Source organism: Motacilla alba, chromosome 1A, assembly GCF_015832195.1.
Source record: "Motacilla alba alba isolate MOTALB_02 chromosome 1A, Motacilla_alba_V1.0_pri, whole genome shotgun sequence".
Lineage (NCBI taxonomy): Eukaryota > Metazoa > Chordata > Aves > Passeriformes > Motacillidae > Motacilla > Motacilla alba.
In genome coordinates, this window is record NC_052031.1 from 59,003,563 (window position 1) to 59,020,240 (window position 16,678).

The 16,678-nt window shown below is 46.6% G+C and overlaps 1 protein-coding gene across 1 annotated transcript; it reads right to left on the reverse strand.

Moving 5' to 3' along the window:
* Positions 1–233: 233 nt before the first annotated feature.
* Positions 234–16,666, reverse strand: DENND11 (DENN domain containing 11). The gene is made up of 9 exons (XM_038154000.1): positions 16,255–16,666; positions 10,850–10,949; positions 9,638–9,796; positions 8,846–8,999; positions 8,468–8,606; positions 7,867–7,998; positions 7,527–7,677; positions 7,265–7,333; positions 234–6,187 (listed from the first exon to the last, which is right to left on the reverse strand). Exons 1-9 carry the CDS (start codon positions 16,493–16,495, stop codon positions 5,992–5,994), a joined length of 1,341 nt encoding a protein of 446 aa, XP_038009928.1. The 5' UTR covers positions 16,496–16,666; the 3' UTR covers positions 234–5,991.
* Between the last annotated feature and the right edge of the window lie 12 nt (positions 16,667–16,678).

Sequence of the window (16,678 nt, forward strand, 5' to 3'; positions counted from 1 at the left end):
CTTTGGAGCAAGTTTAAAAATTCCCGATATGTATCTTGATAATATATTTATGTTATTTTGTTAATTTTTTCATCTTGCCAGATTCAACAGTACAGAGTTCCAGTAATTATATAGTAGAAATGTATTCCTTTGATCAATTTAGGTATATTGCACAGAAGCAAATTGGAAAACATCATTGACCCAAAGCTGTATGAAGTACATTTGGAAAGACGCTTTAACAAGCTGAGGGAGTCTTTTTTTTTTTTTGTACGTATCCCTGTTATTCCTGCAGTAGTATAATGCCAGTAAGGATATCCAAATAAAGCTGATTATTTATTGTGTCTGATTGCTCTTCTCTAATGTAAACAGTGCTCACCACTCCATATGAAACCTCCATCCACTTGAGCCTCAGTACCATAATTAGTTTTGTTGCTTTTATGAGCTTTTGTTTACAGCTTTGTGTTAATTGCTGAAAGGAAATATTATTGACTTAGGCAAGCTTATCTGTTGACCTCATTCTAACTTAGAAATTCACATGATTCTGCCTTCTTACTGGAAGAAAGAAAATTATCCTTATTTTTCTAACGTGATAGTCTGTAGTCAGTGTTATGCTGTGGTCTAGTTTAAGTTGAGTCGTTGACTCTCTGCTGGTATCAAAATACAGATACAGACCTAAGTGAGTTGGCTTCCAGCAGCTCTGTCAAGGACTGAATCCTGGCAGCCTGTGCTCCAACAGCATCCTCTGCTGGAGACATCTTAAAGGAAAAATGCCTTGACAGAGGAAGCAAGGTTGGGTTTCTGCATCATGCTGAAACCAAGCTGAATGTTCTTCCCTGGACTACACTGTAGAGACACAAATTAGCTAAACTGGATGATCTTTAAAGTCCCTTCCAGCCCTAGCTGTTCTGTAACTCTTGACTGAGACTGAAGGGAATAGAAGCCTGCTAGTTCCTTTTCATGGTTATGATGGTGATAGGACCTGGTTTGTGCTGTCTTTTGGTTTGTAGTAATGAAGAGTGCTCAATGGAGCCCTGGGTCACTCTCCAAGGAACATGGTGGTTGTGCTTTGCTCTTTTTGCTTGCCACAGAGACACCTGGGACATTGCTCTGCAGCCCCTGGCTCATTCGGAGTCAAGGGCAGTTCTCACCAGTGGAGTTTTCCCTCAAGTTGACATTTCTGTAATAAAATCAGCAATGTGTTTTTTCTCCAGTGGCAGGAAAGACAAGGCAACAGCCATTTCAAAAAGGTAAGCTTTAATTGTATTAAAAAATACCCATGTTTTTAGTAAGCAGTTTCTCTACAGAGCCACAGGCCTGTGGGAGCAACCACACATCTGCAAGATGCAAACAACATCAGAGCTGTTAGAATTACACCCAGCCTGCTGCAAGGGGTGAGATGGTGAGAACTGGCTCCTTGTTCATCTGTACCATTTTACAGGGAAAATCACTACTTCTCTTCCATAGCTCCCACTGCAATGTGATTCCTTGCTTGAGGGTAACCAAGAGATCCCTTCAGAACTGGTATTGCTGATGCTGTTCTGATGTTGAAGTACCAAGGATCATCTGAGACACAGGCTGGTATTTAAATATTCATATCAGCATAAGTTGCGTAGCTTGAACAAATACCATTCAAGTAGTTTTTTTCCTTCCTCTGCAGTTTTCAGAGTTCTTCCAGTATAAGGTAATTCTAGACCTGAATTGCAATGTTCAGAAGGGAGGTGTGAGATGGACGCTCATAAAATGGGCAGGGGTTGAACCCACTATCTAAAGTGTTGAGGAAAGGACTCAGTTCTCATGTTTCTGTCTGAGAGCAACACAAAAATCTTCCTTTGTACAAACTCCAAGACAGGAAGGAGGACTAGAATCCTGGGTCCCACTCAGAATCCATTCTAGAAGGGCTTAAAATACTGTAACATAAATAAAAAGGGATAACAATCTAATGATGGACCAGCTCAAGGCACCTGTTTATTTTGACCACATTTAAACATTCCCATTTGAATGACATGTTACCTTAACCAAGATCTAAAATCCTGGTTCATAGGCATTTAGTACCCTCAGTTTTAGACAGCTCACACTGTTAAGTCAATACATTCCAGTCCCTTGTAAAAGACACATATGTTGTCCTTTCTCATAATCACTACATCACTGTTTTTGGGAAGGTGGGAAGAAGACCACAACTAACTTAGAAGTAATGGCTAAGATGAGAGTTTGGGTTAGTGTGCATGCTTTTTACCTAGAATTCTGCTTTAGGATAGAGTGCTCTTGCCCTGCTATTCCAGGAGCCACTGTCTTTTCACCTCCCTGAGCAAAGCATGCCTGTCCCTTGCACAGTATGTGGCCAGAAGAGCCACAGCTACTCCCAGCCTTTTGCTCATTAACTTTGACCTGTTTAAATGGGCTATCACCATAACCCTGCTTTACTGAATAACCTGTACAGGGAGCTACTTCCTCCTGAAAAGGTGATGGAATTTTCTTCTGCCCAAAAGGATGGTGAATAGGCAAGCTCAGCTCCTGTGACAGTATGACCATTGGCTGTAAGATCACTGCAGTAAGTACCTCATGTATGCAAGAAAAGAAGGTAGTGGCATGTCTGTAAGACATATCTGAATTCTGATTCCATCAAGTGCCTTTCTTCTAGTATCTATTATAGTTCTTTATTGGCTCTATGCAGCTTGGCCTAACCTTGCCGTGAGAAGACTTTTGGATGATTTAAATGCCTGGCATGGTGTTGCTCGTTCAGATTGAAAACCGAGCTTTTATGTCTCTCATAAGCTTTACCTTCAATGCAGCTAGTACAAGTAGTAATAATTCATTGCTTGATTATACATTTCTAGTGCTGCTTGAGTTAAGATGCAGTTAGGAAGCTCTTGTTCTCCTGGTTCAAGTCAAGCAAGTACAAGTGGAGAACCTGCACCGGGTAGGTTTGAGTTTTGGAGAATACACAGGGGCACAGCATAGACCTGGTTACTGTAACCACCATTCAAACCTGGGCTCTGATCACAGCAACTGACCAGAGGCATTACACCCAAGAAACTGAAGGCACCACTGTAAAGGCAAAGGGAGAAGGCAAATCAGCAATATCCTATCTTATGCCACATTTCCGTCCCTCTTTTGATTCAAAACATACCCAGTAGATGTCTCCCAGCTGCTACTATGCAACAAAGCACTGAGTGCCCAAGAGGGGATTTTGAGTACCTGTACATAACTGTTGAACCTTGAATTATGGTATCTTCTGGAAAGATAAGACTTGGTTAAACTGGTTCCACAGAACAGTCCTTCATGTCTCAAGCTATAACAATTTGTTTCTATTATTCCATTACCCATTTCTTGAGAACTTTCCAATTGTGACAAAAATAAAAGTGCTATCTTTTAGAAAAGGAGTGCAGGTGAAAGCACTTTTGCAGCTAATCAAATAAGGAAGGGTTAGGAGAGAGAAGTCTTCTTGTTCTGTCTTCTGCTGGACAACTTCCTGACTTTTGTAGCAGTTGCCTGCCAAGAGAGCCTTGACAGAGAAGCAAAATTACAAGGAAGAACAAGATAGGCTGCAACCATCCAACTGGATGTAGCACATGGATGCTGCTGCAGCAATCTGCTTGCTTTGATGCTTCTGCACCCATATCACTGCTAACAACTGAGGACCTGATTTCTGGAAAGCAGAGTTTTAATGAATGTCAAATAGGAACTTCAGAAGCTTCTGCTCAGTGGGCTATGCCAGTGCAGTCCACTAGACGTCATCTTCCAACAGTTTGTAAACAATGGTGCTCTAATGCAGGGTGTTGGAAAGCCTCTGACTGCAGTGACTGTAAAATTTCAACATTAAATCAAAGGTTTGTTTCTGTTTAGTTTAGCAAAAGAACTACTGACAAAGAAAATAGAAAGTCATTAACAACTGACCATAGCTAAACTATGTAGCAAACCTTCAGGAAAGTGAGAGGAGAAATTGCTTGTGACTAGTTTCAGTTCTGGCTTTTTTTTTCTTTTGATGTCTGAAGAAGTGACAGCAATACAAGGGCAGCTCAGCTGTACTTCCTCAGGGATCATCACTGCAGGCAGCGTGTTAAATCTGAGGTGGAAGTTAGAGAAAAAGTGTGGAGGTTGTGGGCCACTTTTATACTTCAGGTGTCAATTTAAAAACAAAGCCATTTCTTAAGGAAAAGAGACTGGTCTTTCCATTAAATGATACTCAGCTGTTTACCTCTTTCTACATTTTTCCCCAGCCCTCTAAGGATGATGTTACAGTTGTGAGCAATTGACAATATGAACAACAGCATATTTTCTTCTGTACAAAAACATCCCAAAGCCTTGAAAAAGCAGCTAGGGGAGTGACTGCTCAGAGGCAAATTACAGGAACAATTGTCTCCTCCTTTCCAGAGAGAGACAATCCACAGAAGGTATGCTTGGAGAACATTTTCTTCACCTTTTCAAAAAAGTGCTTGCCTGCTTTAGAGTGGGTGAGATCTCCGTGGTTCAGGCTCTGTCTCATCGTATAAAATGCTAGGACAAATGGATACATCAGCTACAGTTTGCATTCCAACAGTGCACAAAAAGCCTCCAAGGGTGCTGAAATCTGTAATGATAGAAGCAGCAATTAATCAGCTATAGCCACAGTTCAGGAAGAACAGTCAGCTTAAAGCTGATATTGCTACTGGCTGAAGGATTTGGAGCAAAGCTCTATGTCACACGTGGAACCTATAGTAGCATTCTTGGATTTTGTATGGCAAAGGGATTACTCTTTACTGGGATAGCCTTCTTGGAGGTAACGACTAGTCCTTTCGACAGCATAAGAAAACATTTGTTTCATTTGGTTCTGCCCAGAAAAAAAGACAGACTTGCTTTTAAACATTGATCCTAGCAGCTATGCCAGGTAAGAATACCAAACTCCAAGGGAACCTCTTGCAAACTTCAGTTCTTCCAGCTGAAAGGTCTGTTCTCTGTCTCACACATAAAGCCAGGGATAGCAGCAGGCAGTGCTGAAGGCTCAACAAATGGAGGATTAGCAAACAGTGTTAAAGCAAAGGAGCGACAAGTCCTATCAGCTACAAAGGAAGGGCTAGTGACGTTAGTTAAAGCATACTTATTCTACCCCCTCCAGCCCAGCACCATCCAAGCTGAGGCTGTACAACAAAGTGACTGCAAAGTGGCTCAGTGGTGTTGGTCCCTGTTAAATGGGAGACATCTTGCTGGTTTGAAGATTTTAAACCGAAGCAGCAGGTGGGATGCAACTAAAAGCCAAAGGTGGTGGTGGGAGGGATTGAAGAGAGAGGGTGCTCTTCTCCATCTATGAGACAGGTAGGTGCAGACTCTGCCAGTTTAGACCACCTCAGACGCTGGAAGTGAAACCGTGCTGCTCCAGTAAGCAAAGTCATAAGGTCCTGTAGCATCCCCAATCCAAAACTTGCTTCTGCCACTTACAAGGAAGGGTGGCTTGACTCCAATTCACCCGAAAGTTGGATGAGGAGTGTTTAAAGGAGTCCTGGTTCCTATCATTGGTTTAACTGTCCCCACCAATAAACTTGGTAGGAGCTATTTATGAGATTGGACATTAACAGCTTGTGCTAAAGCCCTCTTCAGTCCCCAAGTGGAAGGGGGAGTTGATAGGAGGATTTTCCAGCCAAGTCTGAAAGTTCAGCTATAGCATTTCACATTGGTTGTCATCAAACAAAGTGCTTTCCTGAAGTCTTCAGCCCTCAGGTATCCAGGCTAGGCCAAAACCTAGCTATCACTGGCAACAGTGAGGTTTGGTGCAAAGGTGCCACTGGTCCTAGCTAGACAAAACAAAAATACACAAATGAAAGGGAAAGGGAGACAAAACAAAAAAGGAACCTTAGAGCAGGTACTCACTGGGAAGTTGAGTGTGAGAAAATAAAATCACATTTTGTTTTAAAATTATAAATACTCTCCATATAAAGTTATTAAATAACTGTGGCTGTGGTGAGTTCCAGTGATCCTCCTAAGCAATATCTGGTAGTCTTTAAAAAGTGATCTTTGCTCCCCATCTCTCTTGCCCTTGGTTTAAGTGCAGCAGGGGTTGTCAATGACTAGCATAACATCAATGCCATACACTTCCAGGAGGTCCATAAGGAAACTTCGATCCCCTTGGGGATCCAGACCCATGCCTCGTGCGTGGTCAGCTGTCAGTGTCTTGTCCTGGCTGGCTGACACCTCCATCAGCGTCTGGAATATGCGGTTGTTCTGCTCCATGAAAAACCTATAGGGTAAAGCCAGCGAAAGGGATTACACACACTCTCCAAAAAGACAGTGTATTTACCAAACAGGCAGCAAGCCCCAGACCTGCATTGAACCCCCTTTAGCCAGAGATCCCACCTTGTTAGGTGGCTCTGTACTTTTCCATTCACTCTATGGTGACCCAGAATAAACAAAGGTAAAGCAGTAACTGTTAACTGACAGTGGTGCTCCCGTCTGTGGGTGGCATTTCCCTCAGAAGAGGCCACGTTATCAGCTAAAGTGTGTTCTGTGGTCACCAAGCAGGTACATCACACCTACATCTCCCGTATTGTAACGGAGGAAACAGTGTTGTCACCCATCTGATAAGCCAGTGGGTAAATAAATTCTCCATTACTGGTGCAGAACACACCAGTGAGAGCTACTTCTTACCTGTTGCCTTCCTAGAAACACACAAAGCTATTCAGAAAGAGCTCTGGTTACACATGTGACGCTCGACAATCAGAGCTCCGCCCCCACAGCCCTTCACACAGTTTCATCCCATTACTTCTCACCTGCTGCAGAGTGTGAATAGCAACAGGCAGAGAAGGGCTTCAGAGGTGGTAGGCATGTGTTTTTTGATCTAGTTCTATACCTCCCACTCTACACCCAGTTCTGGTTCCTCTGTTTGCCAGGTATGAAGTCAGCCACATCAGTGGGCCAATCCTTCACATACAGGTCTGATCTCCATACTGTACCAACCTCCAGTATGGTGCAGTGCCTGCTTTCCATGAACATTGTTCTTTTCAGAGCCAAATGTTCTGGCAATAGTGCTTATGTTTGCAAGGGCATTCTTACATCTCTGATTGTGTTTTTAAAATTCACTTCTCCTTTCTGGCACATAAGCGACCCCAGCGGATACTACATTTTGGCTTCTCAAAATAAAAGGAAGATGACCTGAAGAAGAAGAGCCAGTCTGTTTTCGGAACCCTAGAGGAAGAAAGCTAACTATAGAATTATGTCAAACATGCTGTTTCATAATATTCCAAACAGTGCAACACAAAATTAGTGCAAGAGGCTCCCTAAAAGTAGCAGTGTCCAAGTATTAGAGGTAGCCACTCACAAGATAAAAAGGTCCTCTTCACAGGAGCTGCAATCCTCACCCACTTCTTGAGAATACATTAACATCTGCCTAAGAGAAGAGAGACAAGTTAATTGCACATACCTACTGTGAACCTCAAAGCTTTATGAGACGACCAGAATCTTCAAGAGATGAGCTGAACCAGTGGGATATTTTAAAAATACTACAAGGAGGAAAGTACAAAGGAGCAGTGTCCTCTTTATTCCACATCTCCTGTCAGGAGCACCCAGACGTCTGTGATTACCTTTGGTCATTGAGCCGTCGATACTTCTCCTTGTCAGCATTGTTAATTTTCAGGAGTGGTTGCAGATGTTCGTGATGTGTCTTCACATTCTGGTTGTCCACATAGACATCATAGAGATCCCGTTTCTGCTCAAAGATCTTTTCTGTTGTACCTGCCAAAACCAGAGAAGATTTTCAGAGCAGCATGTTGCTTTCCCAGCAGACCAACTGTTCTCTCCTGCTTGCATAGTTAGTCATTCTATGCACAACCTATTTCTCATCAGTTCTATTCCACAGTCTGGTGTCTCAAGACATTTTACAGCCTGAAGCTAAAAACATCACGCCTAATCCATCATACTTACAGGCCACGTATGATACTTCTGTCTCCAGCATTTCTATATCTGCCACATTCACATAGAAGAATGGTTTGGACTCTGGGACAGTTCCTCCAAGACCAGGCAGAGAAACATTTGCAAGGCAACAGCAGCAATACACTGCGGACAAGAGAAGTACATGCTGAGATGCTTTTGGTTTCCCTCAAGGGCACTCCGAACCCCAGTTGCCCAGTTCTCCCACAGGCCTCTATGAAAACAGTGGTCAGAGCTCTGAAATGCCCTTGAACACCAGAACTTCTCAAGTGATGACATCTTGTTTTGCATAGGAAGTAATCAGGTCTCCCATAGGAATCCCACATTCTAGAATCCACAAATTCAGTCAGTGCTCTTACTGTCCTGTGCTGACAGGAACTGAGTTTGACAGTGCCAGATGTGTCCTTACTCATGAGGCCTGAAGAGAAACATTTGGTAGGAAACGTGTACATGCAGACTGAGCGGTGTCTTCATGAGGCATGGTCACAATGGTTTAGAAGACCTGCATGACGTCTGTCCCCTCAGTACTCACAGGCAATTTCTGCAATGCTTCAGCCTACTAGATCAGAGTTCTGCAGTGTCCCTGGAAACATACCTCTATAGCAGACAACTCCAACTGGGGGTGGTGAAAATATCAGTATGCGCTTGCGCAGCAGGGCAAACTTCCAGAGGACGAGGATCTGCTCACCGAAGAATTTGATGAACTGAGACATACAGCCAGCAGGGTGTGTGATCTGCAGGTGGAGCGAAAGGGAAGAAAACAGCTTAGAGGTGAAACAGGGACACATGCACAGATGCTAAGTCTAAATGTGGGAGCAAGACCAGCACACAGCTTGCAACGGTCCAAGTAACAAAATCTTATCTAAGCAGCCTACGAAGCGCGGGAGTGACTGCTTATATAAAGGAGTATGAGGCACCAGCAAGGAGCAGCAGCCCTCTGCCCATTCCCGCAGGCCTCAGGCACCTGCCTCACCTTCATCTCTGGGTACATGTATCTGTGGATGGAAGGCAGCCAGTGGACAGGTTGCTGAGAGCTGCAGGTGCCCTTGCTATCAGGGAGAACTCCTTTCTTGTCATCATAGAATGCCTCTAGATGGGAGTAGTGCCCTGGCATTTCTAGCTGGTGTCTGGAAAAGAAAGGAAAAAAGGAAAGATCTGTAGTATGTCCAGACTATTTGTTTAGAGCCTTTCCCCCAGCAAACATCTGCTCTCCCAGCTAAAAGGGATCCTGGGTGCCTCAGTTGCACAGATTCATCCAGGAGGACTGAAGAAACATCAGGACTACCAGCTCTCAGTACAGCCAGAGAACACGCACACGCTGACATAGGCAGTGAGCTGGGGTATGCACAGCACTGGTTCTGTTTTAAATACACCCAGGTAGGAACAGTTCTCTACCATCACCATTTTTGCTGCTAGATCCACTCAACACAACTTTTTTGTAAACCCCTAGTAAAATGGTTTTCAGAAGGAGAAAAGGGGAACTTCTTGTTCTCTCATCTCTCTCTGTGACACTTATGTCTGCCTACAATAACCAGGGTTTGGGTATCATTTGACTAGCCTGTTAAGGAAGGAACAAACTGCTGCTAATCAGTTCCTTGTCTCCTTCACACTGTGGACATGTAATACTTTCTGGAGAAATGGCCAGTCAAGGAAATCACAGCAGATCATTGTCACTGAATTCTCACTTGCCTAAACTGCTCACCATAGAAGGAACATTACCTCTCCCAGGTGGGGAATGGCCAGGCTCATTCCCAAGGGAACTTACCTGACCTGGTTCTCCAGGAAATGCATGTACCTATACAGCAGCGTGTAGGAAGGGGAGAGGATGCCCACAGACTTCATGCGGGCCCCACGCTCTAACTCACTCTCCACAGGCATGTTGGCAAAGCAGGCCAGGCCAAAACAGAGCCCTTTCCGGAAATAACTGCAGACAAACGTTTGACAGAAGGGTTAGTGTTAAAAAGAGGGAAGAAGAAAAGTAACTGGGGGCTAAAATTGCTGATTTGGGAATGTATTTTCTTCTGTAAGGAGTTCCCTGAAATCCCACCCTGCTAACTGAAGGGCTTGGACAGGCCTTGGGTGCTCCAGTCTTCTGAGCAGCAAGACAAAGTATTTAAGGCAAGAGCTCCCAGGAGTTCCCACTAAAGCCCCTACCAGCCACGTCACAGACTGGTAAATATAAAATAAATAAGTAACTTGGAAGGAAGACCAACAGAATGCATGATTCAGTCAGTGCAGAGCCCTTCCTCCAAGGAAGAAGCCTGCAGTGAATGTATTCTGAGTACAGTACAGCTACCTGGTCATATTTTGGGTGCCAGCACATTGAAGCACACTCTGATTATCAGACTGCAAGAGTTCAGTTCACATGCCTTTAACAAAGTAACTGTTATTCCTGACCAAAAGGAATTGTGACACTGCAGTTCATTGCAAAACATTGCTGCATTGCAACATTGGGTTAGCAGAATGCAGAAAATTCCTCTCTTATGTGTTTCCACTGAAGGAACTAGCAGAGACGAAAGCGAGCGAGACCTGTTTATAACAACATTTAAAGGAACCAAAAGCCCTGTCAGAGTTAAGAACATTTTTCTAAGTCCTGTTCCTGCAAAATTCTTCCCATTTGAGTTCTGCCATTCCTTGCCCTTCACCCTAGGCCTCTGCTGACAGTCTCAATAGTGGCAGTGCAGATCATTTGCCTAGTACACATTAAAATTTGCACACCAGCAAGAAGCTGGCCTGCCCCAGTTGGTCTCCACAGGCAAAGCAGTCATACAGCAGATGCCTGCAGCTAGCTGGTACTCAACATGATACTGAAAGTGTCTGAAAAGTCTTTGGCACAGGTAGAAACAGCTTAGCAAGCTGGTTTCTGCAGGACCCTAGCTTCCTAGAAGGTGTTTTTCTTGCATGTTCTGAATTAAGAGCTGGTGGTGTAGATGCACATCTAAGAAAGGAAGAAGTAATTTAGCTCAGATGTACTCACATGAAATCTGACTGGATTTTGTGGGACCCGCTTGCCATGGATTTGAATTCCACACCTTCCAAATCTATATCTTGGGGTAAACACCATTCCACCATGTTGCCTGCAGAGAAGCAAATTGATTTGGGTAAGCTTGAACACAGTACCCGTTTCTAAAATACATCATCAACAGCAAGTTGTTGCTTTTCTAACCCTGGGACACCTGTAACAGTGCCCTAATACAACTCCTGAACTCCTAAATTGTCACAGACAGTACATGACATACAATACTCTACACATCTCTTGCAAATGTTACTTGCTGTAGCACAACACACAGACACTGCAGGACATTTGGGGCCACTTCTGAAGCTAGTGCTATTTTGTGGATTTATCCATGATAAATTTAATTACAGAGCAGCTACGATTTTACCTGATGGTGGATAAGCTTTGGTCTACACAAGCATCCATCTATTAGAAAGAACCAAAGGACAGACTGTTGCTCTTTAGCATGTGTTTCTGGGATAGCTCACACCACCACCAATATTGTTCTTTTCTTGTGCTTGGCAGGCCTGGTCAAACAGAAACCCCTAAGCCATCATCCAAGTCATCACTTCTTCCCTGAAATTTCTCCTATTTTCTTTAGGATAGCAGGAGTTACCTGAAGCTCTATATGGAGACTGAGGTGATCCAAGTACTGCAATGTGTTTGTGTATGCTAGAATAACCAACAAAAAAGTACATAAATTACAAGCTAGATCAAGATCAGCAAACATCTGTCACCTGCCAACCCAGCCAGAAAGCATGCAGTTGTTCAGGGGAAAAGGCCACCTGAGGAGCCTGATCCTGGAACAGATGATATCAGAGAAGTCACAAAATGTTCCTAAAGCAAATGAAGTCCAACAATTTCACCACAGACCAAAAAAGGGGTGACTTCTCACACTTGCCCATGACAGCACTTCAGAGCCCAACCTGCTCACCTGGACATTCCCACTGCACTGACACGTGCTCCAAATTTACCCACTGAGTTTCTGTTCTCTGTCAGTCTGCCCACAGCATTTGAAGTCACGTGGTTTAGTTTTAAAAGCAAGGCAAACAAACCAAAAGTCTTCAGGATAACGCAATGGCAGCTGCAGCACAAAGGTGCTTCCTACTGGTTCACTCCTTTCCCTGCCCTTTGGGGTGAGCATTCCAGCAGTGCTTGCACAGACAGCGTACATTTGGAGGGGCCTTGCACTCAGCCAAGACTCTTGGAGGTATTTAAATCTGAGACCTCATTTCTGAAGCCTGTCTTTTGTCTCATTACTCATACTGCACAAGTATATGCCTGCACAGGAATAGGGCTTAGCTACTGACATTTAAATAGGCTATTTTTCTTCTCACATTGATGCTGTATTCAGTAGACCTCCCCCAGCCCTGCCTGGCAAGGACTTCAAAAAACCCAACAGCGTTAGGCATGGCAACAGGAGAAGCCGTGCATCCAAGTGCCCACTTGCAGTGCACAAGCAGAGCTCTCCCGCAGAGCCGGGGAGCAGCAGCAGCCTCGTGACCCCGAGCGCAGCCCTGTGCAGTCACAGGCGAAAGCACAGAGCTCTGCTGTGCGGCGCCTCGGCCTCTGAGGCGTGTGAAAGGCTGGCAGAGAGAGCCACTGACATCATAGCAGCCCGCGCGCTCCCCTGGAGGGCTTGCAGATTATATATAGATGGTGGCTTTTGTTGTGTGGGGCTTGTGTGAGCCCGCTTGGTTCGCTGTTTAAAGGCGCAAGAACCTTCCTTGAAAGCGTGAGGAAGTCAACTCTTGAGACTGTTGCCTCATTACCGTGAATTTGTGGTTAAGGCCAGATGTGCTTTAAAGCCTTGCCCCACAGAGCATCCCTTTTTGGTCATGACCTGTAGATTCACAGATCAATAAGCCAGAGTGCCAGCAAGAGCAAAGGAAGATGGGCTTTGCTCAGTTTAGTCACAAACACTGTCAGGCGTCACATCCGCTGCAGAGGTGTTAAAGTGGACATTGCTCAAACAATGCCTGTTCTGTAGCAGCAATAAGGAAAGGAAGCCTTGAAACAGATCTTTACCTGGCATGTGACCTCAAAACCAGCTCACCTATCATGTAGTTTGTTTTTTTTTTTCTGGGATCAGTCAGGAGCAACCTGCAGCTGTGCTCCTGGCTGTTCCTCACGCCACCTTGCCCTATGAACACAAGAGCGACGTGGCAGTCGGAGAACAAACGCCGAGATTAAAAGTCAGTCTGACAAAACAGGAGAACAAACAAAGGAGAGACTTCACCCAGATGCAATAGGACTGCCAGTCTGCCCGAGAAACCAGAGGAGGGAGGAGGGAGCAATGTTGTAGAAAAACAGGAAGCACTGCCCTTCCCCATGGAGAAAGCAGCTCTCGTGCACACAGGAAACTTTCCAAGTGAGAGTCACCCAGCATTAGAGAGCAGACTAGTGATTCTGCTGAGAGTCAGATCTGCAGATCTGATCTCCTGGAAGCTATCTCCCACCTTCAGGTCAGGTCTAAGCCAGCACTCATTTTCTAGTGTGCAAAGTTAAGAATGTTCTTCCTCTCTCCCTTGTATTTTCTTTCTACTGGGTTTTCGTATCCTTACAAAAAAGATATAGGCACCAGCATTTGGGGTCATCACCTGTCACTCCTCACTATTAGCTGTTTCCCTAGGGCTTTAGGGTCTCCTGCTGTGCAGTGCTTCCATGTTGTGCCAGGACAGGAGAAACAGAAAGTGTAACCTAAACATCACACTCGCTCCATTTCCTGCACGGAAGAAATGTGGGACAGAAAAACAGAATATTTGCATGTTCACTGGCACAAAACACATTACTTTCCTCTCTTCCCCCCTGGTCTCTCTCCATTACTCACACACCCTTTAAGCTAACAGACTGTGTGGGACCTCCACAAAGGTGACTGTTATCAGCTGTCCCACAACAGCAGTGAAGAGAGCTCCTTCTCAAGTGCCACAAGGTTCACCATGCTGCAGGTGAGGACAGCACCGATTCAGAAGCTGCCTCTGGCTCTTATGTCAGTCACTCACATGAGCACTGACAGTCACAGGGACACTGGAACTGTAACAGTGACCTGGCAACCCCATAACCTACCTTTGGAAACTCATCACATGCAACTGCTGTACACTAAGCTCTTCTGCTTCAAGCCTTTCTAAATTTTGGAGGGAAGTTGTTACTTTCTTTATTAGCATGGTCACCACCGCTTCTACAGTAGAACCTCTCTTGCTCACCTACTTGCCTGGGTTTGGGCAGACACTACCTGGCATAACCACCTGCACAGCTCCCACCAGCAATTCAGCTGTTGCTGTGCCTCAGCAAGCTGACAAAGGAGGTCTGCCGTGCCTTTCCGGGGCAGGATCAAGCAGTTTTCCAGCTCAGACACTAACTAGATGATTTCCTTTAAGTCATACACAGGGACCAGATACCCTTACAAACATTACAGAAGTTCTTCACATCACTATCTGATGTGGTTTACCAGTAATTCCTGTGTTCTCTTTTTGACCTCAGCAAGTTCACACCACTGCAATTTCATGATGTTTTTCCAAGTCCACACCCTCCGCAGGGCACTTTGCTCCCCAGCTGTAAAGCTGACATTTGCTGGGATATTGCTCACAGTCCTATCATCCATGCTGGGTAGCAGCAGGAGGCTGAATCTTCCTGGACTTGACAGACTGCTCCAAGGCTGATGACACCCAGCATTAACTGCACATCAGATGTGAGAAGAGCTGTTGCCCAACTTTCCCTGGACTTCATTCAAAGCAACAGCTGGTTCAGAAAAACTCCTGAGAAAGCTCAGCTTTCTGCCAACTCTCAGGAAAATCTCACAATTTCATAGAAGGCATATGCTGTCGGATTGAAAGGCAACCTGCTGTTGCTGCAGTCACCCAGACTCTTTCATGTTTTGGATACTTAGGAGAAACACCTCCATTTTCCTTCTCCTGGTGGAAAGATGACATCCAGTCTTATTTCAGATTTTCATGAGTGAATGACCTCTAGACTGAAGACACTTCCCTCTGGTGCAGTATGAAAGGGTAACTTCTCAAAATCCTTGGGTGTTTTGGGACACAGCATCCATGCTGTCTGACAGTAGGCATTGCTGACACCACATCACACCAGCAGCTACGTCCTGTTCTCTACTTCCTTAGGATTTTCAGTTCAAGACTGGCATTCAGTCTTCACTGCCAAGGCCCTCTGTGAGCAGGATGTCAGGCCTCCCACTGAAGAACTAACCTCACTGCACTTTACAGACTCTTGTCTCGAGTACTTTTGCTGTGGATTTGTACGGCAGTGCCTGTCTAGAGAAGAAAGAGGAGTTCAGTCCCACATCTGGATGTAAATGGGCTCCTGAATCTCTCTCTTGCCTTTGAAGCCCAGGTTGGTGCCTGGCAGCCAAAAGACCCAACAATGTGTCTCAGGACATCAGACCCAGACTCCGCACAGTACTACCTGTGTTCACAGGTGCAAGGCAGGTGCTCACTTCCTATCTGCATCCTAACATCCTGTTTGGTGGTTACTGTGGGAGCAGAGGGACTAGGAAAACTAAGTTAAGACATTTTCTGAAATGCTGACTTACAGGTTTGAAATTAATAACCTCTGTCAGTAGTGATACAACAGCACAGTCCAACAAGACTGAGAGAGATGGATATGGCAGTGAGAAGTAGAAAATATATTCCCTTGCCCCTCTCCTCTGCCCTCCTGGATCGCAGCACTCCTTCAAAGCACTAAGTCCTAGAGATCCCACCAGAGGCCAGCCTCTAAACACACTGGACACCAAGAAATACGCAGCTGAGCTGCTGCTGCTGCTGGTGATCATGCCCTGCGAGCCTGCCGGATTTACGCCTGCCACAAACGCCATCCATCACCGATAGCTGCGGGCAGGTCTGCGCCACTCCACGGAGACAGAAGGATGCTCTCAAGATGCTGCTAACAGGTTGGTGCCCTCCAGGCAGCGCTGGGCATAGGCTCGGCCTAAATCTGTGCGGGGCACAGGGGATGCCCCAGCGCCGTCCACAAACTCCCTGTGCCGTGGAGATACACCCATCCCTCTCCTCCGAGCGGCACCAGACGCGGCGCCTTCCTCCCGCCAGAACTTCTCGGCGGGATGGAGACCAAAAGCAATCCCCCTCGTGCTCGGTTTTCGGCAAATGCCCACGACCCCCGGTCCCGACACCGGCAGCCGTGCGGTGAAGCCGCGGTCCCCCGCGGGGGCAGAGGGCAGCCCGGCTCCCGCTCGGCACTCGGTCCGGCCACGCAGCCCCAGCGCGGCGGGAGGAGCGGTCCCTGGGAGGCGGGATGCGGAGGGAGCGCTCCCCAAGGGAAGCCCAGTCCCGGCCGCATCCATCTTATTCCAGCGGCACCGGGAGCCCCAGGCCCGGCCCCCGCGCCCCGGCCCGCCCGCTCCCGGCGCCGCTCACCCGTGCGGGGGTCGAAGGTGACCACGAAGACGGCCACGATCTGGTCCTCCTCCGCCTCGGCCCGCTGCGGCCCCGCCGCCTCGGCCGGCCCCTCGCCGTCCCACGGAGCCGCGCTCCAGCCGCCGCCGAGCCGCCGCCCGCCGCTGCCGCTGCTGCCCGGCTCGGCCGCGGGCGGCGGCGCCGACACGGCGGGGCCCTCGGCCCAGAACAGCAGCGGCGCCTCGTCCGAGCGCTCCACCATGGCCGGGCCGGGCCGAGCGGAGCCGAGCCGAGCAGAGATGAGCCGAGTCGGGCCGAGCAGAGATGAACCGAGCCGAGCAGAGATGAACCGAGCCGAGCGGGGCAAAGATGAGCCGGGCCGGGCAGAGCCGAGATGAACCGAGCCGAGCGAGGCTGAGATGAGATGAGCCGAGCCGAGCCGAGC